We start from the raw sequence: 20,693 nt of genomic DNA, 5'->3' as shown, positions 1-20,693 counted from the left end.
CGCCCCGCCGCCCACCCGCCGCCGCCTGCGGGCTGCCCGGGCAGCCGCCGCAGCCCTGCGCGGGGCTTTGTCTTTCCCCCAGCCGCTGGCCTGAGCCGTGGCAGCCGGCTGGGGCTGCCGGCCCCCGCGGGCCGCAGAGAGGCTGCCTCGGGGCCTGCGGTAACGCTGTCGCGGGGGGGGGGGGTGGGCGGGTGTGTGTGGCTCAGGAGCCTCTTCCCGCCCCTGCGAGCGGGCCAGAGCAAGAAAAGGCAGCCGGCAGCGGAATCCCCAGCCGTCGCCCCCGACTGCTGCTTTCTCCGCAAGCCTTTTAACTGCCGGGGAGGGCTGGGAGGCAGCGGCAGCTCAGGTGTCTGGCTGATCTTGTGTCGTGACAGTCAGCTCCGGGGCCGGAGCAGCCGAGGGGAAGAGGCCTTTTGGTTTGCTTCCCCGCGAAACCGGGGCCTTTTGTTTTCCCTTTGTCCCTAGGTTCGTCCGGAAGCGTCCGTCGACAAGTCAAGGGGAGCGGAACCGAAGGTCGCTCGAGATGTTACTTCGCCACGCGTGCCTCGTGCTTGCGAGTCGGACTGCTGACTACGGAGGGATCCCTTTTGTAGCCGCCGAGGGCCCGCGAGGCTCCGTGTGCCCGCCGCTTCCGAGTGCTGCGCTGCGGCTCGGGCAACGGCCGGGGAGGAATTGTCGGTCCCTCGTGGTAACGCAGCCGGGCCTGCTAGGCGCTTAGAGCCGCGCGTCCGGCCGGGCAGTATTGTTTTCCGAGGCTGTAAAGGAGCCCGAGGTATAAACCCGCTTGACGTTTCCGTACGGCGGTGCGCTTTGTCGGAGAGCTGGGCCCTACTGACGGAGCTGGCACAGGGTTCCCGCGGGACTCCGGCTTTGCCCGTCTCGTGGAAAGGCTCCAGAGCCTGCTTGGGAAGCCGCTTGACAAGGCACGGCTTTGCCGTGATTTTTACGCCGGAATTCCGACGGTAACGCCAATGCCACGTGTTAGCCTTTCTCCAGCAGCTCCTCAAAGCAGAGTGAGCCTTAAGAATCGGATTGCCTTTTAACGAAATTCGAAACAAAGCGGCGGGGTGAAGCGGCTGGAAGCGTCCTGCCAGTCTGCCGTGGGTATCGCTGCCGTGCGTGTTACCTGCCTGTCTGCCGATCGCTCCTGCCTCTTGTTGTGGCCCGGTAATTCCTCTGGGGAAGGCGTTGGGCTCTGACCGCAGCGCACCCCGACTCCCTCCTGACCCCGGCGAGACGTGATCGGTGTTTGCCTTCCTCCCCTTTCACAGGGCCTCGGCTGTTGCGTGCAGAGAAGCTGTCAGCCTTGTGAGAGAGCACGCCGCCGGCAAGCGCATCGTGGTGCTTCGGTACCGAGCTGAGGCCGCAGGCGTCCGTCTTTTGTTTGCGAAAAGGGATCGCGAGGAAAGGTGCTGGCCTCGGAGGGGGAGAGGTGGCGGGGGAACAGGTAGGAGGCAGCTCTTTCAACCGGTTTTAGGCTTAACTCCCGGGTGCCTGAGCACGGTTCTGGGCTTCGGGGGGTTGGCTTTCGGCTTTTCGCCTTCAGCGCGTCCTCCGTCACCGCTGTCGGCGCGCGCTGAGCTGCGGCTCAGGGGACTGCGGCGATACAGGCCGTGTGCGTGCCAGCCGTCCTCAAGGCTAGAGCTGTATTCTGCTTGTTACCCTGATGAAAGCGTTTCTTTTTTTCTAGGGGGCGTTCCCACAAGGCAGTGGTGTGGAGCCGAAGGGGACTGCGACGGAACGGTGACGGAGCCGTTTGGACCGAGTCTTGAAGATAGATCGCTCGGGTTTTTGTCCGAGGAAACTTCGTCTCGAGACGGTCCTATCGCTCGCTGGCAACGTGGTAGGAAACTGCTTTGTTGATCTTGACGGCGCAGTGTGTTGGGAGTATTAAGATTCCTCGAGAGATCAGAAGCGAGTAGGTTGTTTCTCTAAGGGAAAGGGGAATAGGCCTGTATCGTTAAAGGAAAGACTCAGAGTGGGTTTTGTTTCTCTCAAGTACAAAGCGCCCCATCTCAAGGGATTGCAAAGTCTGAAACGATGGTTCAAAAGCAGACTTGTGCTGTTTGCAAAGCGTCTGTTGCACTGCTCAAAGACAAAAGACGCTCACCCGAGAAAGTTTTTGGAAACCGATGTCCGAGAGGCACGGGGAAAGAGCTGCAGAGGTTTACGTATCGTCTGTCGAATTCTGTTCTCTTTCGTGCCCTTCCATTTTACGATAAAAACTTTCGTGACCCCTTTTCCCGTTCAGGCACTGTTGCTAGTGTTTTTATAAGGGGGAAAAAAAAGCGTAAGCCTGGTCTCTCGAGTGATTTTTTTTTTTTTTTTTTTTTTTTTTTTCTTTTTCGCTAGACTAGTGGAATCGAGAATGTTCGCTGCCAGAACTTCATCCACCGAGATGGGAAGCCAGGCAACTTCCTAACGGGCCGTGGGCAGAGTTCCCTTCTTGATGCCGTGCCTATATAATAAACTGTGCAGTCCGTTAGCTAGACGGGCTGCAGTACCCAATTTTTTTCGCCAGGCGGCAGCACCGCGCCCCCCCCCGGCGGAGTAAGGGCAGCGCATGCGCAGACGCGGCTTGACGCCGAAGGGGGCGTGGCTTCCGGGCACGTCGCGGGCTGATGACGCAATCCGGCTTCGGCGCATGCGCAGAAGGGCGTTCTGGCAAACTAAGGGCAGCGCATGCGCAGACGCGGCTTGACGCCGAAGGGGGCGGGGCTTCCGGCTTCGTCGCAGCCCGATGACGCAACACGCCTCGGCGCATGCGCAGAAGGGCTTTCTGGCAAACTAAGGGCAGCGCATGCGCAGACGCGGCTTGACGCCGAAGGGGCGGGGCTTCCGGCCTCGGGCGTACGGGCAGATGACGCAATCCCGCTTTGGCGCATGCGCAGAAGCCTTTCTGGCCGACCGAGGGCGGCGCATGCGCAGAAGCGGCTTTGACCCCCCCCCCCCCTAGGGGCGGGGCTTCCGGCCTCGTGCGTAGGGGCAGATGGCGCATCCGGCCCGGGAAAGGCGGGTTCACTCCCGGCCCGCGCGGCGCGCTGGAGCGGCCGTGGAGGTACGGAGCCTTCGCCGGGAGCCCGGAAGACTTTCGGGCCGGGACGTGCGGCGGCGCGCTCGGGCTGAAGGGCGGCCGGGGGCCGGCGGGCAGCGGCCCGGTCGGGGGGGGGATGTGGCGGCCCGGCGCTCGGCCGCGGCAGGGAGCGCCTGGTGCCGGCGGCGGGCGGGCTGAGGCAGGCGGGCGGCCCGGCCCGGGACCGGCGGGGCTGCCGCCGGTTCTCGTCTCCCCGGCAGGGACGGTGGTCAGCGGGCTCCTCACGGGGCTGCCCTTTTCTGGGTGGGTGGTTTTTTGTTTGGTTTTTTTTTTTTTGTTTTTTTTTTTTTTTTTCTCTCGGAGCCGCGCCGCTACCTCGGCGAGGAGCGGCGGCGGGGCGGCCCCGGTGCTCGCTCGTGGCGGCGGCGCCCGGGAGAGGGGTCGGCCCGCGCCGCCCCGCCGCCCACCCGCCGCCGCCTGCGGGCTGCCCGGGCAGCCGCCGCAGCCCTGCGCGGGGCTTTGTCTTTCCCCCAGCCGCTGGCCTGAGCCGTGGCAGCCGGCTGGGGCTGCCGGCCCCCGCGGGCCGCAGAGAGGCTGCCTCGGGGCCTGCGGTAACGCTGTCGCGGGGGTGGGGTGGCGGGGGGTGGGGGGGGGGTGGGGGGGGGGCGGGTGTGTGTGGCTCAGGAGCCTCTTCCCGCCCCTGCGAGCGGGCCAGAGCAAGAAAAGGCAGCCGGCAGCGGAATCCCCAGCCGTCGCCCCCGACTGCTGCTTTCTCCGCAAGCCTTTTAACTGCCGGGGAGGGCTGGGAGGCAGCGGCAGCTCAGGTGTCTGGCTGATCTTGTGTCGTGACAGTCAGCTCCGGGGCCGGAGCAGCCGAGGGGAAGAGGCCTTTTGGTTTGCTTCCCCGCGAAACCGGGGCCTTTTGTTTTCCCTTTGTCCCTAGGTTCGTCCGGAAGCGTCCGTCGACAAGTCAAGGGGAGCGGAACCGAAGGTCGCTCGAGATGTTACTTCGCCACGCGTGCCTCGTGCTTGCGAGTCGGACTGCTGACTACGGAGGGATCCCTTTTGTAGCCGCCGAGGGCCCGCGAGGCTCCGTGTGCCCGCCGCTGCCGAGTGCTGCGCTGCGGCTCGGGCAACGGCCGGGGAGGAATTGTCGGTCCCTCGTGGTAACGCAGCCGGGCCTGCTAGGCGCTTAGAGCAGCGCGTCCGGCCGGGCAGTATTGTTTTCCGAGGCTGTAAAGGAGCCCGAGGTATAAACCCGCTTGACGTTTCCGTACGGCGGTGCGCTTTGTCGGAGAGCTGGGCCCTACTGACGGAGCTGGCACAGGGTTCCCGCGGGACTCCGGCTTTGCCCGTCTCGTGGAAAGGCTCCAGAGCCTGCTTGGGAAGGCGCTTGACAAGGCACGGCTTTGCCGTGATTTTTACGCCGGAATTCCGACGGTAACGCCAATGCCACGTGTTAGCCTTTCTCCAGCAGCTCCTCAAAGCAGAGTGAGCCTTAAGAATCGGATTGCCTTTTAACGAAATTCGAAACAAAGCGGCGGGGTGAAGCGGCTGGAAGCGTCCTGCCAGTCTGCCGTGGGTATCGCTGCCGTGCGTGTTACCTGCCTGTCTGCCGATCGCTCCTGCCTCTTGTGGTGCCCCGGTAATTCCTCTGGGGAAGGCGTTGGGCTCTGACCGCAGCGCACCCCGACTCCCTCCTGACCCCGGCGAGACGTGATCGGTGTTTGCCTTCCTCCCCTTTCACAGGGCCTCGGCTGTTGCGTGCAGAGAAGCTGTCAGCCTTGTGAGAGAGCACGCCGCCGGCAAGCGCATCGTGGTGCTTCGGTACCGAGCTGAGGCCGCAGGCGTCCGTCTTTTGTTTGCGAAAAGGGATCGCGAGGAAAGGTGCTGGCCTCGGAGGGGGAGAGGTGGCGGGGGAACAGGTAGGAGGCAGCTCTTTCAACCGGTTTTAGGCTTAACTCCCGGGTGCCTGAGCACGGTTCTGGGCTTCGGGGGGTTGGCTTTCGGCTTTTCGCCTTCAGCGCGTCCTCCGTCACCGCTGTCGGCGCGCGCTGAGCTGCGGCTCAGGGGACTGCGGCGATACAGGCCGTGTGCGTGCCAGCCGTCCTCGAGGCTAGAGCTGTATTCTGCTTGTTACCCTGATGAAAGCGTTTCTTTTTTTCTAGGGGGCGTTCCCACAAGGCAGTGGTGTGGAGCCGAAGGGGACTGCGATGGAACGGTGACGGAGCCGTTTGGACCGAGTCTTGAAGATAGATCGCTCGGGTTTTTGTCCGAGGAAACTTCGTCTCGAGACGGTCCTATCGCTCGCTGGCAACGTGGTAGGAAACTGCTTTGTTGATCTTGACGGCGCAGTGTGTTGGGAGTATTAAGATTCCTCGAGAGATCAGAAGCGAGTAGGTTGTTTCTCTAAGGGAAAGGGGAATAGGCCTGTATCGTTAAAGGAAAGACTCAGAGTGGGTTTTGTTTCTCTCAAGTACAAAGCGCCCCATCTCAAGGGATTGCAAAGTCTGAAACGATGGTTCAAAAGCAGACTTGTGCTGTTTGCAAAGCGTCTGTTGCACTGCTCAAAGACAAAAGACGCTCACCCGAGAAAGTTTTTGGAAACCGATGTCCGATAGGCACGGGGAAAGAGCTGCAGAGGTTTACGTATCGTCTGTCGAATTCTGTTCTCTTTCGTGCCCTTCCATTTTACGATAAAAACTTTCGTGACCCCTTTTCCCGTTCAGGCACTGTTGCTAGTGTTTTTATAAGGGGGGAAAAAAAAGCGTAAGCCTGGTCTCTCGAGTGATTTTTTTTTTTTTTTTTTTTTTTTTTTCTTTTTCGCTAGACTAGTGGAATCGAGAATGTTCGCTGCCAGAACTTCATCCACCGAGATGGGAAGCCAGGCAACTTCCTAACGGGCCGTGGGCAGAGTTCCCCTCTTGATGCCGTGCCTATATAATAAAGTGTGCAGTCCGTTAGCTAGACGGGCTGCAGTACCCAATTTTTTTCGCCAGGCGGCAGCACCGCGCCCCCCCCCGGCGGAGTAAGGGCAGCGCATGCGCAGACGCGGCTTGACGCCGAAGGGGGCGTGGCTTGCGGGCACGTCGCGGGCCGATGACGCAATCCGGCTTCGGCGCATGCGCAGAAGGGGTTTCTGGCAAACTAAGGGCAGCGCATGCGCAGACGCGGCTTGACGCCGAAGGGGGCGGGGCTTCCGGCTTCGTCGCAGCCCGATGACGCAACACGCCTCGGCGCATGCGCAGAAGGGCTTTCTGGCAAACTAAGGGCAGCGCATGCGCAGACGCGGCTTGACGCCGAAGGGGCGGGGCTTCCGGCCTCGGGCGTACGGGCAGATGACGCAATCCCGCTTTGGCGCATGCGCAGAAGCCTTTCTGGCCGACCGAGGGCGGCGCATGCGCAGAAGCGGCTTTGACCCCCCCCCCCCTAGGGGCGGGGCTTCCGGCCTCGTGCGTAGGGGCAGATGGCGCATCCGGCCCGGGAAAGGCGGGTTCACTCCCGGCCCGCGCGGCGCGCTGGAGCGGCCGTGGAGGTACGGAGCCTTCGCCGGGAGCCCGGAAGACTTTCGGGCCGGGACGTGCGGCGGCGCGCTCGGGCTGAAGGGCGGCCGGGGGCCGGCGGGCAGCGGCCCGGTCGGGGGGGGGATGTGGCGGCCCGGCGCTCGGCCGCGGCAGGGAGCGCCTGGTGCCGGCGGCGGGCGGGCTGAGGCAGGCGGGCGGCCCGGCCCGGGACCGGCGGGGCTGCCGCCGGTTCTCGTCTCCCCGGCAGGGACGGTGGTCAGCGGGCTCCTCACGGGGCTGCCCTTTTCTGGGTGGGTGGTTTTTTGTTTGTTTTTTTTTTGTTTGTTTGTTTTTTTGTTTTTTTTTTTTTTTTTCTCTCGGAGCCGCGCCGCTACCTCGGCGAGGAGCGGCGGCGGGGCGGCCCCGGTGCTCGCTCGTGGCGGCGGCGCCCGGGAGAGGGGTCGGCCCGCGCCGCCCCGCCGCCCACCCGCCGCCGCCTGCGGGCTGCCCGGGCAGCCGCCGCAGCCCTGCGCGGGGCTTTGTCTTTCCCCCAGCCGCTGGCCTGAGCCGTGGCAGCCGGCTGGGGCTGCCGGCCCCCGCGGGCCGCAGAGAGGCTGCCTCGGGGCCTGCGGTAACGCTGTCGCGGGGGGGGGGGTGGGGGGGGGGGGGGGGGGGGGTGTGTGTGGCTCAGGAGCCTCTTCCCGCCCCTGCGAGCGGGCCAGAGCAAGAAAAGGCAGCCGGCAGCGGAATCCCCAGCCGTCGCCCCCGACTGCTGCTTTCTCCGCAAGCCTTTTAACTGCCGGGGAGGGCTGGGAGGCAGCGGCAGCTCAGGTGTCTGGCTGATCTTGTGTCGTGACAGTCAGCTCCGGGGCCGGAGCAGCCGAGGGGAAGAGGCCTTTTGGTTTGCTTCCCCGCGAAACCGGGGCCTTTTGTTTTCCCTTTGTCCCTAGGTTCGTCCGGAAGCGTCCGTCGACAAGTCAAGGGGAGCGGAACCGAAGGTCGCTCGAGATGTTACTTCGCCACGCGTGCCTCGTGCTTGCGAGTCGGACTGCTGACTACGGAGGGATCCCTTTTGTAGCCGCCGAGGGCCCGCGAGGCTCCGTGTGCCCGCCGCTGCCGAGTGCTGCGCTGCGGCTCGGGCAACGGCCGGGGAGGAATTGTCGGTCCCTCGTGGTAACGCAGCCGGGCCTGCTAGGCGCTTAGAGCCGCGCGTCCGGCCGGGCAGTATTGTTTTCCGAGGCTGTAAAGGAGCCCGAGGTATAAACCCGCTTGACGTTTCCGTACGGCGGTGCGCTTTGTCGGAGAGCTGGGCCCTACTGACGGAGCTGGCACAGGGTTCCCGCGGGACTCCGGCTTTGCCCGTCTCGTGGAAAGGCTCCAGAGCCTGCTTGGGAAGCCGCTTGACAAGGCACGGCTTTGCCGTGATTTTTACGCCGGAATTCCGACGGTAACGCCAATGCCACGTGTTAGCCTTTCTCCAGCAGCTCCTCAAAGCAGAGTGAGCCTTAAGAATCGGATTGCCTTTTAACGAAATTCGAAACAAAGCGGCGGGGTGAAGCGGCTGGAAGCGTCCTGCCAGTCTGCCGTGGGTATCGCTGCCGTGCGTGTTACCTGCCTGTCTGCCGATCGCTCCTGCCTCTTGTTGTGGCCCGGTAATTCCTCTGGGGAAGGCGTTGGGCTCTGACCGCAGCGCACCCCGACTCCCTCCTGACCCCGGCGAGACGTGATCGGTGTTTGCCTTCCTCCCCTTTCACAGGGCCTCGGCTGTTGCGTGCAGAGAAGCTGTCAGCCTTGTGAGAGAGCACGCCGCCGGCAAGCGCATCGTGGTGCTTCGGTACCGAGCTGAGGCCGCAGGCGTCCGTCTTTTGTTTGCGAAAAGGGATCGCGAGGAAAGGTGCTGGCCTCGGAGGGGGAGAGGTGGCGGGGGAACAGGTAGGAGGCAGCTCTTTCAGCCGGTTTTAGGCTTAACTCCTGGGTGCCTGAGCACGGTTCTGGGCTTCGGGGGGTTGGCTTTCGGCTTTTCGCCTTCAGCGCGTCCTCCGTCACCGCTGTCGGCGCGCGCTGAGCTGCGGCTCAGGGGACTGCGGCGATACAGGCCGTGTGCGTGCCAGCCGTCCTCGAGGCTAGAGCTGTATTCTGCTTGTTACCCTGATGAAAGCGTTTCTTTTTTTCTAGGGGGCGTTCCCACAAGGCAGTGGTGTGGAGCCGAAGGGGACTGCGATGGAACGGTGACGGAGCCGTTTGGACCGAGTCTTGAAGATAGATCGCTCGGGTTTTTGTCCGAGGAAACTTCGTCTCGAGACGGTCCTATCGCTCGCTGGCAACGTGGTAGGAAACTGCTTTGTTGATCTTGACGGCGCAGTGTGTTGGGAGTATTAAGATTCCTCGAGAGATCAGAAGCGAGTAGGTTGTTTCTCTAAGGGAAAGGGGAATAGGCCTGTATCGTTAAAGGAAAGACTCAGAGTGGGTTTTGTTTCTCTCAAGTACAAAGCGCCCCATCTCAAGGGATTGCAAAGTCTGAAACGATGGTTCAAAAGCAGACTTGTGCTGTTTGCAAAGCGTCTGTTGCACTGCTCAAAGACAAAAGACGCTCACCCGAGAAAGTTTTTGGAAACCGATGTCCGATAGGCACGGGGAAAGAGCTGCAGAGGTTTACGTATCGTCTGTCGAATTCTGTTCTCTTTCGTGCCCTTCCATTTTACGATAAAAACTTTCGTGACCCCTTTTCCCGTTCAGGCACTGTTGCTAGTGTTTTTATAAGGGGGGAAAAAAAAGCGTAAGCCTGGTCTCTCGAGTGATTTTTTTTTTTTTTTTTTTTTTTTTTTTCTTTTTCGCTAGACTAGTGGAATCGAGAATGTTCGCTGCCAGAACTTCATCCACCGAGATGGGAAGCCAGGCAACTTCCTAACGGGCCGTGGGCAGAGTTCCCCTCTTGATGCCGTGCCTATATAATAAACTGTGCAGTCCGTTAGCTAGACGGGCTGCAGTACCCAATTTTTTTCGCCAGGCGGCAGCACCGCGCCCCCCCCCGGCGGAGTAAGGGCAGCGCATGCGCAGACGCGGCTTGACGCCGAAGGGGGCGTGGCTTGCGGGCACGTCGCGGGCCGATGACGCAATCCGGCTTCGGCGCATGCGCAGAAGGGGTTTCTGGCAAACTAAGGGCAGCGCATGCGCAGACGCGGCTTGACGCCGAAGGGGGCGGGGCTTCCGGCTTCGTCGCAGCCCGATGACGCAACACGCCTCGGCGCATGCGCAGAAGGGCTTTCTGGCAAACTAAGGGCAGCGCATGCGCAGACGCGGCTTGACGCCGAAGGGGCGGGGCTTCCGGCCTCGGGCGTACGGGCAGATGACGCAATCCCGCTTTGGCGCATGCGCAGAAGCCTTTCTGGCCGACCGAGGGCGGCGCATGCGCAGAAGCGGCTTTGACCCCCCCCCCCCTAGGGGCGGGGCTTCCGGCCTCGTGCGTAGGGGCAGATGGCGCATCCGGCCCGGGAAAGGCGGGTTCACTCCCGGCCCGCGCGGCGCGCTGGAGCGGCCGTGGAGGTACGGAGCCTTCGCCGGGAGCCCGGAAGACTTTCGGGCCGGGACGTGCGGCGGCGCGCTCGGGCTGAAGGGCGGCCGGGGGCCGGCGGGCAGCGGCCCGGTCGGGGGGGGGATGTGGCGGCCCGGCGCTCGGCCGCGGCAGGGAGCGCCTGGTGCCGGCGGCGGGCGGGCTGAGGCAGGCGGGCGGCCCGGCCCGGGACCGGCGGGGCTGCCGCCGGTTCTCGTCTCCCCGGCAGGGACGGTGGTCAGCGGGCTCCTCACGGGGCTGCCCTTTTCTGGGTGGGTGGTTTTTTGTTTGTTTGTTTTTGGTTTTTTTTGTTTTGTTTTGTTTTTTTTTTTTTTTTCTCTCGGAGCCGCGCCGCTACCTCGGCGAGGAGCGGCGGCGGGGCGGCCCCGGTGCTCGCTCGTGGCGGCGGCGCCCGGGAGAGGGGTCGGCCCGCGCCGCCCCGCCGCCCACCCGCCGCCGCCTGCGGGCTGCCCGGGCAGCCGCCGCAGCCCTGCGCGGGGCTTTGTCTTTCCCCCAGCCGCTGGCCTGAGCCGTGGCAGCCGGCTGGGGCTGCCGGCCCCCGCGGGCCGCAGAGAGGCTGCCTCGGGGCCTGCGGTAACGCTGTCGCGGGGGGGGTGGGTGGGGGGGGGTGTGTGTGGCTCAGGAGCCTCTTCCCGCCCCTGCGAGCGGGCCAGAGCAAGAAAAGGCAGCCGGCAGCGGAATCCCCAGCCGTCGCCCCCGACTGCTGCTTTCTCCGCAAGCCTTTTAACTGCCGGGGAGGGCTGGGAGGCAGCGGCAGCTCAGGTGTCTGGCTGATCTTGTGTCGTGACAGTCAGCTCCGGGGCCGGAGCAGCCGAGGGGAAGAGGCCTTTTGGTTTGCTTCCCCGCGAAACCGGGGCCTTTTGTTTTCCCTTTGTCCCTAGGTTCGTCCGGAAGCGTCCGTCGACAAGTCAAGGGGAGCGGAACCGAAGGTCGCTCGAGATGTTACTTCGCCACGCGTGCCTCGTGCTTGCGAGTCGGACTGCTGACTACGGAGGGATCCCTTTTGTAGCCGCCGAGGGCCCGCGAGGCTCCGTGTGCCCGCCGCTGCCGAGTGCTGCGCTGCGGCTCGGGCAACGGCCGGGGAGGAATTGTCGGTCCCTCGTGGTAACGCAGCCGGGCCTGCTAGGCGCTTAGAGCAGCGCGTCCGGCCGGGCAGTATTGTTTTCCGAGGCTGTAAAGGAGCCCGAGGTATAAACCCGCTTGACGTTTCCGTACGGCGGTGCGCTTTGTCGGAGAGCTGGGCCCTACTGACGGAGCTGGCACAGGGTTCCCGCGGGACTCCGGCTTTGCCCGTCTCGTGGAAAGGCTCCAGAGCCTGCTTGGGAAGGCGCTTGACAAGGCACGGCTTTGCCGTGATTTTTACGCCGGAATTCCGACGGTAACGCCAATGCCACGTGTTAGCCTTTCTCCAGCAGCTCCTCAAAGCAGAGTGAGCCTTAAGAATCGGATTGCCTTTTAACGAAATTCGAAACAAAGCGGCGGGGTGAAGCGGCTGGAAGCGTCCTGCCAGTCTGCCGTGGGTATCGCTGCCGTGCGTGTTACCTGCCTGTCTGCCGATCGCTCCTGCCTCTTGTGGTGCCCCGGTAATTCCTCTGGGGAAGGCGTTGGGCTCTGACCGCAGCGCACCCCGACTCCCTCCTGACCCCGGCGAGACGTGATCGGTGTTTGCCTTCCTCCCCTTTCACAGGGCCTCGGCTGTTGCGTGCAGAGAAGCTGTCAGCCTTGTGAGAGAGCACGCCGCCGGCAAGCGCATCGTGGTGCTTCGGTACCGAGCTGAGGCCGCAGGCGTCCGTCTTTTGTTTGCGAAAAGGGATCGCGAGGAAAGGTGCTGGCCTCGGAGGGGGAGAGGTGGCGGGGGAACAGGTAGGAGGCAGCTCTTTCAGCCGGTTTTAGGCTTAACTCCCGGGTGCCTGAGCACGGTTCTGGGCTTCGGGGGGGTTGGCTTTCGGCTTTTCGCCTTCAGCGCGTCCTCCGTCACCGCTGTCGGCGCGCGCTGAGCTGCGGCTCAGGGGACTGCGGCGATACAGGCCGTGTGCGTGCCAGCCGTCCTCGAGGCTAGAGCTGTATTCTGCTTGTTACCCTGATGAAAGCGTTTCTTTTTTTCTAGGGGGCGTTCCCACAAGGCAGTGGTGTGGAGCCGAAGGGGACTGCGATGGAACGGTGACGGAGCCGTTTGGACCGAGTCTTGAAGATAGATCGCTCTGTTTTTTGTCCGAGGAAACTTCGTCTCGAGACGGTCCTATCGCTCGCTGGCAACGTGGTAGGAAACTGCTTTGTTGATCTTGACGGCGCAGTGTGTTGGGAGTATTAAGATTCCTCGAGAGATCAGAAGCGAGTAGGTTGTTTCTCTAAGGGAAAGGGGAATAGGCCTGTATCGTTAAAGGAAAGACTCAGAGTGGGTTTTGTTTCTCTCAAGTACAAAGCGCCCCATCTCAAGGGATTGCAAAGTCTGAAACGATGGTTCAAAAGCAGACTTGTGCTGTTTGCAAAGCGTCTGTTGCACTGCTCAAAGACAAAAGACGCTCACCCGAGAAAGTTTTTGGAAACCGATGTCCGAGAGGCACGGGGAAAGAGCTGCAGAGGTTTACGTATCGTCTGTCGAATTCTGTTCTCTTTCGTGCCCTTCCATTTTACGATAAAAACTTTCGTGACCCCTTTTCCCGTTCAGGCACTGTTGCTAGTGTTTTTATAAGGGGGGAAAAAAAAGCGTAAGCCTGGTCTCTCGAGTGATTTTTTTTTTTTTTTTTTTTTTTTTTTTCTTTTTCGCTAGACTAGTGGAATCGAGAATGTTCGCTGCCAGAACTTCATCCACCGAGATGGGAAGCCAGGCAACTTCCTAACGGGCCGTGGGCAGAGTTCCCCTCTTGATGCCGTGCCTATATAATAAACTGTGCAGTCCGTTAGCTAGACGGGCTGCAGTACCCAATTTTTTTCGCCAGGCGGCAGCACCGCGCCCCCCCCCGGCGGAGTAAGGGCAGCGCATGCGCAGACGCGGCTTGACGCCGAAGGGGGCGTGGCTTGCGGGCACGTCGCGGGCCGATGACGCAATCCGGCTTCGGCGCATGCGCAGAAGGGGTTTCTGGCAAACTAAGGGCAGCGCATGCGCAGACGCGGCTTGACGCCGAAGGGGGCGGGGCTTCCGGCTTCGTCGCAGCCCGATGACGCAACACGCCTCGGCGCATGCGCAGAAGGGCTTTCTGGCAAACTAAGGGCAGCGCATGCGCAGACGCGGCTTGACGCCGAAGGGGCGGGGCTTCCGGCCTCGGGCGTACGGGCAGATGACGCAATCCCGCTTTGGCGCATGCGCAGAAGCCTTTCTGGCCGACCGAGGGCGGCGCATGCGCAGAAGCGGCTTTGACCCCCCCCCCCTAGGGGCGGGGCTTCCGGCCTCGTGCGTAGGGGCAGATGGCGCATCCGGCCCGGGAAAGGCGGGTTCACTCCCGGCCCGCGCGGCGCGCTGGAGCGGCCGTGGAGGTACGGAGCCTTCGCCGGGAGCCCGGAAGACTTTCGGGCCGGGACGTGCGGCGGCGCGCTCGGGCTGAAGGGCGGCCGGGGGCCGGCGGGCAGCGGCCCGGTCGGGGGGGGGATGTGGCGGCCCGGCGCTCGGCCGCGGCAGGGAGCGCCTGGTGCCGGCGGCGGGCGGGCTGAGGCAGGCGGGCGGCCCGGCCCGGGACCGGCGGGGCTGCCGCCGGTTCTCGTCTCCCCGGCAGGGACGGTGGTCAGCGGGCTCCTCACGGGGCTGCCCTTTTCTGGGTGGGTGGTTTTTTGTTTGTTTGGGTTTTTTTTTTTGTTTTTTTTTTTTTTTTCTCTCGGAGCCGCGCCGCTACCTCGGCGAGGAGCGGCGGCGGGGCGGCCCCGGTGCTCGCTCGTGGCGGCGGCGCCCGGGAGAGGGGTCGGCCCGCGCCGCCCCGCCGCCCACCCGCCGCCGCCTGCGGGCTGCCCGGGCAGCCGCCGCAGCCCTGCGCGGGGCTTTGTCTTTCCCCCAGCCGCTGGCCTGAGCCGTGGCAGCCGGCTGGGGCTGCCGGCCCCCGCGGGCCGCAGAGAGGCTGCCTCGGGGCCTGCGGTAACGCTGTCGCGGGGGGGGGGGGGGGGGGGGGGGGGGGGGGGGGTGTGTGTGGCTCAGGAGCCTCTTCCCGCCCCTGCGAGCGGGCCAGAGCAAGAAAAGGCAGCCGGCAGCGGAATCCCCAGCCGTCGCCCCCGACTGCTGCTTTCTCCGCAAGCCTTTTAACTGCCGGGGAGGGCTGGGAGGCAGCGGCAGCTCAGGTGTCTGGCTGATCTTGTGTCGTGACAGTCAGCTCCGGGGCCGGAGCAGCCGAGGGGAAGAGGCCTTTTGGTTTGCTTCCCCGCGAAACCGGGGCCTTTTGTTTTCCCTTTGTCCCTAGGTTCGTCCGGAAGCGTCCGTCGACAAGTCAAGGGGAGCGGAACCGAAGGTCGCTCGAGATGTTACTTCGCCACGCGTGCCTCGTGCTTGCGAGTCGGACTGCTGACTACGGAGGGATCCCTTTTGTAGCCGCCGAGGGCCCGCGAGGCTCCGTGTGCCCGCCGCTGCCGAGTGCTGCGCTGCGGCTCGGGCAACGGCCGGGGAGGAATTGTCGGTCCCTCGTGGTAACGCAGCCGGGCCTGCTAGGCGCTTAGAGCAGCGCGTCCGGCCGGGCAGTATTGTTTTCCGAGGCTGTAAAGGAGCCCGAGGTATAAACCCGCTTGACGTTTCCGTACGGCGGTGCGCTTTGTCGGAGAGCTGGGCCCTACTGACGGAGCTGGCACAGGGTTCCCGCGGGACTCCGGCTTTGCCCGTCTCGTGGAAAGGCTCCAGAGCCTGCTTGGGAAGCCGCTTGACAAGGCACGGCTTTGCCGTGATTTTTACGCCGGAATTCCGACGGTAACGCCAATGCCACGTGTTAGCCTTTCTCCAGCAGCTCCTCAAAGCAGAGTGAGCCTTAAGAATCGGATTGCCTTTTAACGAAATTCGAAACAAAGCGGCGGGGTGAAGCGGCTGGAAGCGTCCTGCCAGTCTGCCGTGGGTATCGCTGCCGTGCGTGTTACCTGCCTGTCTGCCGATCGCTCCTGCCTCTTGTTGTGGCCCGGTAATTCCTCTGGGGAAGGCGTTGGGCTCTGACCGCAGCGCACCCCGACTCCCTCCTGACCCCGGCGAGACGTGATCGGTGTTTGCCTTCCTCCCCTTTCACAGGGCCTCGGCTGTTGCGTGCAGAGAAGCTGTCAGCCTTGTGAGAGAGCACGCCGCCGGCAAGCGCATCGTGGTGCTTCGGTACCGAGCTGAGGCCGCAGGCGTCCGTCTTTTGTTTGCGAAAAGGGATCGCGAGGAAAGGTTGCTGGCCTCGGAGGGGGAGAGGTGGCGGGGGAACAGGTAGGAGGCAGCTCTTTCAGCCGGTTTTAGGCTTAACTCCTGGGTGCCTGAGCACGGTTCTGGGCTTCGGGGGGTTGGCTTTCGGCTTTTCGCCTTCAGCGCGTCCTCCGTCACCGCTGTCGGCGCGCGCTGAGCTGCGGCTCAGGGGACTGCGGCGATACAGGCCGTGTGCGTGCCAGCCGTCCTCGAGGCTAGAGCTGTATTCTGCTTGTTACCCTGATGAAAGCGTTTCTTTTTTTCTAGGGGGCGTTCCCACAAGGCAGTGGTGTGGAGCCGAAGGGGACTGCGATGGAACGGTGACGGAGCCGTTTGGACCGAGTCTTGAAGATAGATCGCTCGGGTTTTTGTCCGAGGAAACTTCGTCTCGAGACGGTCCTATCGCTCGCTGGCAACGTGGTAGGAAACTGCTTTGTTGATCTTGACGGCGCAGTGTGTTGGGAGTATTAAGATTCCTCGAGAGATCAGAAGCGAGTAGGTTGTTTCTCTAAGGGAAAGGGGAATAGGCCTGTATCGTTAAAGGAAAGACTCAGAGTGGGTTTTGTTTCTCTCAAGTACAAAGCGCCCCATCTCAAGGGATTGCAAAGTCTGAAACGATGGTTCAAAAGCAGACTTGTGCTGTTTGCAAAGCGTCTGTTGCACTGCTCAAAGACAAAAGACGCTCACCCGAGAAAGTTTTTGGAAACCGATGTCCGATAGGCACGGGGAAAGAGCTGCAGAGGTTTACGTATCGTCTGTCGAATTCTGTTCTCTTTCGTGCCCTTCCATTTTACGATAAAAACTTTCGTGACCCCTTTTCCCGTTCAGGCACTGTTGCTAGTGTTTTTATAAGGGGGGAAAAAAAAGCGTAAGCCTGGTCTCTCGAGTGATTTTTTTTTTTTTTTTTTTTTTTTTTTTTTCTTTTTCGCTAGACTAGTGGAATCGAGAATGTTCGCTGCCAGAACTTCATCCACCGAGATGGGAAGCCAGGCAACTTCCTAACGGGCCGTGGGCAGAGTTCCCCTCTTGATGCCGTGCCTATATAATAAAGTGTGCAGTCCGTTAGCTAGACGGGCTGCAGTACCCAATTTTTTTCGCCAGGCGGCAGCACCGCGCCCCCCCCCGGCGGAGTAAGGGCAGCGCATGCGCAGACGCGGCTTGACGCCGAAGGGGGCGTGGCTTGCGGGCACGTCGCGGGCCGATGACGCAATCCGGCTTCGGCGCATGCGCAGAAGGGGTTTCTGGCAAACTAAGGGCAGCGCATGCGCAGACGCGGCTTGACGCCGAAGGGGGCGGGGCTTCCGGCTTCGTCGCAGCCCGATGACGCAACACGCCTCGGCGCATGCGCAGAAGGGCTTTCTGGCAAACTAAGGGCAGCGCATGCGCAGACGCGGCTTGACGCCGAAGGGGCGGGGCTTCCGGCCTCGGGCGTACGGGCAGATGACGCAATCCCGCTTTGGCGCATGCGCAGAAGCCTTTCTGGCCGACCGAGGGCGGCGCATGCGCAGAAGCGGCTTTGACCCCCCCCCCCCTAGGGGCGGGGCTTCCGGCCTCGTGCGTAGGGGCAGATGGCGCATCCGGCCCGGGAAAGGCGGGTTCACTCCCGGCCCGCGCGGCGCGCTGGAGCGGCCGTGGAGGTACGGAGCCTTCGCCGGGAGCCCGGAAGACTTTCGGGCCGGGACGTGCGGCGGCGCGCTCGGGCTGAAGGGCGGCCGGGGGCCGGCGGGCAGCGGCCCGGTCGGGGGGGGGATGTGGCGGCCCGGCGCTCGGCCGCGGCAGGGAGCGCCTGGTGCCGGCGGCGGGCGGGCTGAGGCAGGCGGGCGGCCCGGCCCGGGACCGGCGGGGCTGCCGCCGGTTCTCGTCTCCCCGGCAGGGACGGTGGTCAGCGGGCTCCTCACGGGGCTGCCCTTTTCTGGGTGGGTGGTTTTTTGTTTGTTTGGGTTTTTTTGTTTGTTTTTTTTTTTTTTTTCTCTCGGAGCCGCGCCGCTACCTCGGCGAGGAGCGGCGGCGGGGCGGCCCCGGTGCTCGCTCGTGGCGGCGGCGCCCGGGAGAGGGGTCGGCCCGCGCCGCCCCGCCGCCCACCCGCCGCCGCCTGCGGGCTGCCCGGGCAGCCGCCGCAGCCCTGCGCGGGGCTTTGTCTTTCCCCCAGCCGCTGGCCTGAGCCGTGGCAGCCGGCTGGGGCTGCCGGCCCCCGCGGGCCGCAGAGAGGCTGCCTCGGGGCCTGCGGTAACGCTGTCGCGGGGGGGGTGGGGTGGGGGGGGGGGGTGGGGGGCGGGCGGGTGTGTGTGGCTCAGGAGCCTCTTCCCGCCCCTGCGAGCGGGCCAGAGCAAGAAAAGGCAGCCGGCAGCGGAATCCCCAGCCGTCGCCCCCGACTGCTGCTTTCTCCGCAAGCCTTTTAACTGCCGGGGAGGGCTGGGAGGCAGCGGCAGCTCAGGTGTCTGGCTGATCTTGTGTCGTGACAGTCAGCTCCGGGGCCGGAGCAGCCGAGGGGAAGAGGCCTTTTGGTTTGCTTCCCCGCGAAACCGGGGCCTTTTGTTTTCCCTTTGTCCCTAGGTTCGTCCGGAAGCGTCCGTCGACAAGTCAAGGGGAGCGGAACCGAAGGTCGCTCGAGATGTTACTTCGCCACGCGTGCCTCGTGCTTGCGAGTCGGACTGCTGACTACGGAGGGATCCCTTTTGTAGCCGCCGAGGGCCCGCGAGGCTCCGTGTGCCCGCCGCTTCCGAGTGCTGCGCTGCGGCTCGGGCAACGGCCGGGGAGGAATCGTCGGTCCCTCGTGGTAACGCAGCCGGGCCTGCTAGGCGCTTAGAGCAGCGCGTCCGGCCGGGCAGTATTGTTTTCCGAGGCTGTAAAGGAGCCCGAGGTATAAACCCGCTTGACGTTTCCGTACGGCGGTGCGCTTTGTCGGAGAGCTGGGCCCTACTGACGGAGCTGGCACAGGGTTCCCGCGGGACTCCGGCTTTGCCCGTCTCGTGGAAAGGCTCCAGAGCCTGCTTGGGAAGCCGCTTGACAAGGCACGGCTTTGCCGTGATTTTTACGCCGGAATTCCGACGGTAACGCCAATGCCACGTGTTAGCCTTTCTCCAGCAGCTCCTCAAAGCAGAGTGAGCCTTAAGAATCGGATTGCCTTTTAACGAAATTCGAAACAAAGCGGCGGGGTGAAGCGGCTGGAAGCGTCCTGCCAGTCTGCCGTGGGTATCGCTGCCGTGCGTGTTACCTGCCTGTCTGCCGATCGCTCCTGCCTCTTGTGGTGCCCCGGTAATTCCTCTGGGGAAGGCGTTGGGCTCTGACCGCAGCGCACCCCGACTCCCTCCTGACCCCGGCGAGACGTGATCGGTGTTTGCCTTCCTCCCCTTTCACAGGGCCTCGGCTGTTGCGTGCAGAGAAGCTGTCAGCCTTGTGAGAGAGCACGCCGCCGGCAAGCGCATCGTGGTGCTTCGGTACCGAGCTGAGGCCGCAGGCGTCCGTCTTTTGTTTGCGAAAAGGGATCGCGAGGAAAGGTGCTGGCCTCGGAGGGGGAGAGGTGGCGGGGGAACAGGTAGGAGGCAGCTCTTTCAACCGGTTTTAGGCTTAACTCCTGGGTGCCTGAGCACGGTTCTGGGCTTCGGGGGGTTGGCTTTCGGCTTTTCGCCTTCAGCGCGTCCTCCGTCACCGCTGTCGGCGCGCGCTGAGCTGCGGCTCAGGGGACTGCGGCGATACAGGCCGTGTGCGTGCCAGCCGTCCTCGAGGCTAGAGCTGTATTCTGCTTGTTACCCTGATGAAAGCGTTTCTTTTTTTCTAGGGGGCGTTCCCACAAGGCAGTGGTGTGGAGCCGAAGGGGACTGCGATGGAACGGTGACGGAGCCGTTTGGACCGAGTCTTGAAGATAGATCGCTCGGGTTTTTGTCCGAGGAAACTTCGTCTCGAGACGGTCCTATCGCTCGCTGGCAACGTGGTAGGAAACTGCTTTGTTGATCTTGACGGCGCAGTGTGTTGGGAGTATTAAGATTCCTCGAGAGATCAGAAGCGAGTAGGTTGTTTCTCTAAGGGAAAGGGGAATAGGCCTGTATCGTTAAAGGAAAGACTCAGAGTGGGTTTTGTTTCTCTCAAGTACAAAGCGCCCCATCTCAAGGGATTGCAAAGTCTGAAACGATGGTTCAAAAGCAGACTTGTGCTGTTTGCAAAGCGTCTGTTGCACTGCTCAAAGACAAAAGACGCTCACCCGAGAAAGTTTTTGGAAACCGATGTCCGAGAGGCACGGGGAAAGAGCTGCAGAGGTTTACGTATCGTCTGTCGAATTCTGTTCTCTTTCGTGCCCTTCCATTTTACGATAAAAACTTTCGTGACCCCTTTTCCCGTTCAGGCACTGTTGCTAGTGTTTTTATAAGGGGGGAAAAAAAAGCGTAAGCCTGGTCTCTCGAGTGATTTTTTTTTTTTTTTTTTTTTTTTTTTTTTTTTTCGCTAGACTAGTGGAATCGAGAATGTTCGCTGCCAGAACTTCATCCACCGAGATGGGAAGCCAGGCAACTTCCTAACGGGCCGTGGGCAGAGTTCCCCTCTTGATGCCGTGCCTATATAATAAAGTGTGCAGTCCGTTAGCTAGACGGGCTGCAGTACCCAATTTTTTTCGCCAGGCGGCAGCACCGCGCCCCCCCCCGGCGGAGTAAGGGCAGCGCATGCGCAGACGCGGCTTGACGCCGAAGGGGGCGTGGCTTGCGGGCACGTCGCGGGCCGATGACGCAATCCGGCTTCGGCGCATGCGCAGAAGGGGTTTCTGGCAAACTAAGGGCAGCGCATGCGCAGACGCGGCTTGACGCCGAAGGGGGCGGGGCTTCCGGCTTCGTCGCAGCCCGATGACGCAACACGCCTCGGCGCATGCGCAGAAGGGCTTTCTGGCAAACTAAGGGCAGCGCATGCGCAGACGCGGCTTGACGCCGAAGGGGCGGGGCTTCCGGCCTCGGGCGTACGGGCAGATGACGCAATCCCGCTTTGGCGCATGCGCAGAAGCCTTTCTGGCCGACCGAGGGCGGCGCATGCGCAGAAGCGGCTTTGACCCCCCCCCCCCCTAGGGGCGGGGCTTCCGGCCTCGTGCGTAGGGGCAGATGGCGCATCCGGCCCGGGAAAGGCGGGTTCACTCCCGGCCCGCGCGGCGCGCTGGAGCGGCCGTGGAGGTACGGAGCCTTCGCCGGGAGCCCGGAAGACTTTCGGGCCGGGACGTGCGGCGGCGCGCTCGGGCTGAAGGGCGGCCGGGGGCCGGCGGGCAGCGGC

The 20,693-nt window shown here is 63.1% G+C and overlaps 1 protein-coding gene across 15 annotated transcripts; it reads left to right on the top strand.

The window, feature by feature from the left end:
- Positions 1 to 440: 440 nt before the first annotated feature.
- Positions 441 to 20,106, top strand: LOC119156924. 15 transcript variants are annotated; one of them, XM_037407380.1, is made up of 13 exons: positions 1,086 to 1,167; positions 1,272 to 1,447; positions 1,691 to 1,843; positions 2,353 to 3,058; positions 3,978 to 4,025; positions 4,784 to 4,959; positions 5,203 to 5,355; positions 5,865 to 6,569; positions 7,488 to 7,535; positions 8,294 to 8,469; positions 8,713 to 8,865; positions 10,990 to 11,037; positions 11,796 to 11,946. In XM_037407380.1, exons 8-13 carry the CDS (start codon positions 6,313 to 6,315, stop codon positions 11,834 to 11,836), a joined length of 723 nt encoding a protein of 240 aa, XP_037263277.1. In that variant the 5' UTR covers positions 1,086 to 1,167; positions 1,272 to 1,447; positions 1,691 to 1,843; positions 2,353 to 3,058; positions 3,978 to 4,025; positions 4,784 to 4,959; positions 5,203 to 5,355; positions 5,865 to 6,312; the 3' UTR covers positions 11,837 to 11,946. The 15 variants fall into 15 exon arrangements, 11 of the variants coding, with proteins under 11 accessions (XP_037263272.1, XP_037263271.1, XP_037263277.1 ...); XM_037407375.1 differs by lacking the exons at positions 1,086 to 1,167; positions 11,796 to 11,946 and adding an exon at positions 441 to 513 and having other exon boundaries at positions 10,990 to 11,430; XM_037407374.1 differs by lacking the exon at positions 11,796 to 11,946 and having other exon boundaries at positions 1,020 to 1,100; positions 10,990 to 11,430.
- The last annotated feature ends 587 nt before the right edge of the window (positions 20,107 to 20,693 follow it).

Source organism: Falco rusticolus, chromosome 13, assembly GCF_015220075.1.
Source record: "Falco rusticolus isolate bFalRus1 chromosome 13, bFalRus1.pri, whole genome shotgun sequence".
NCBI classification, from domain to species: Eukaryota; Metazoa; Chordata; class Aves; order Falconiformes; family Falconidae; genus Falco; species Falco rusticolus.
Note: the sequence above shows the minus strand (reverse complement) of the source record. Positions and strands in the feature narration are given on the sequence as shown.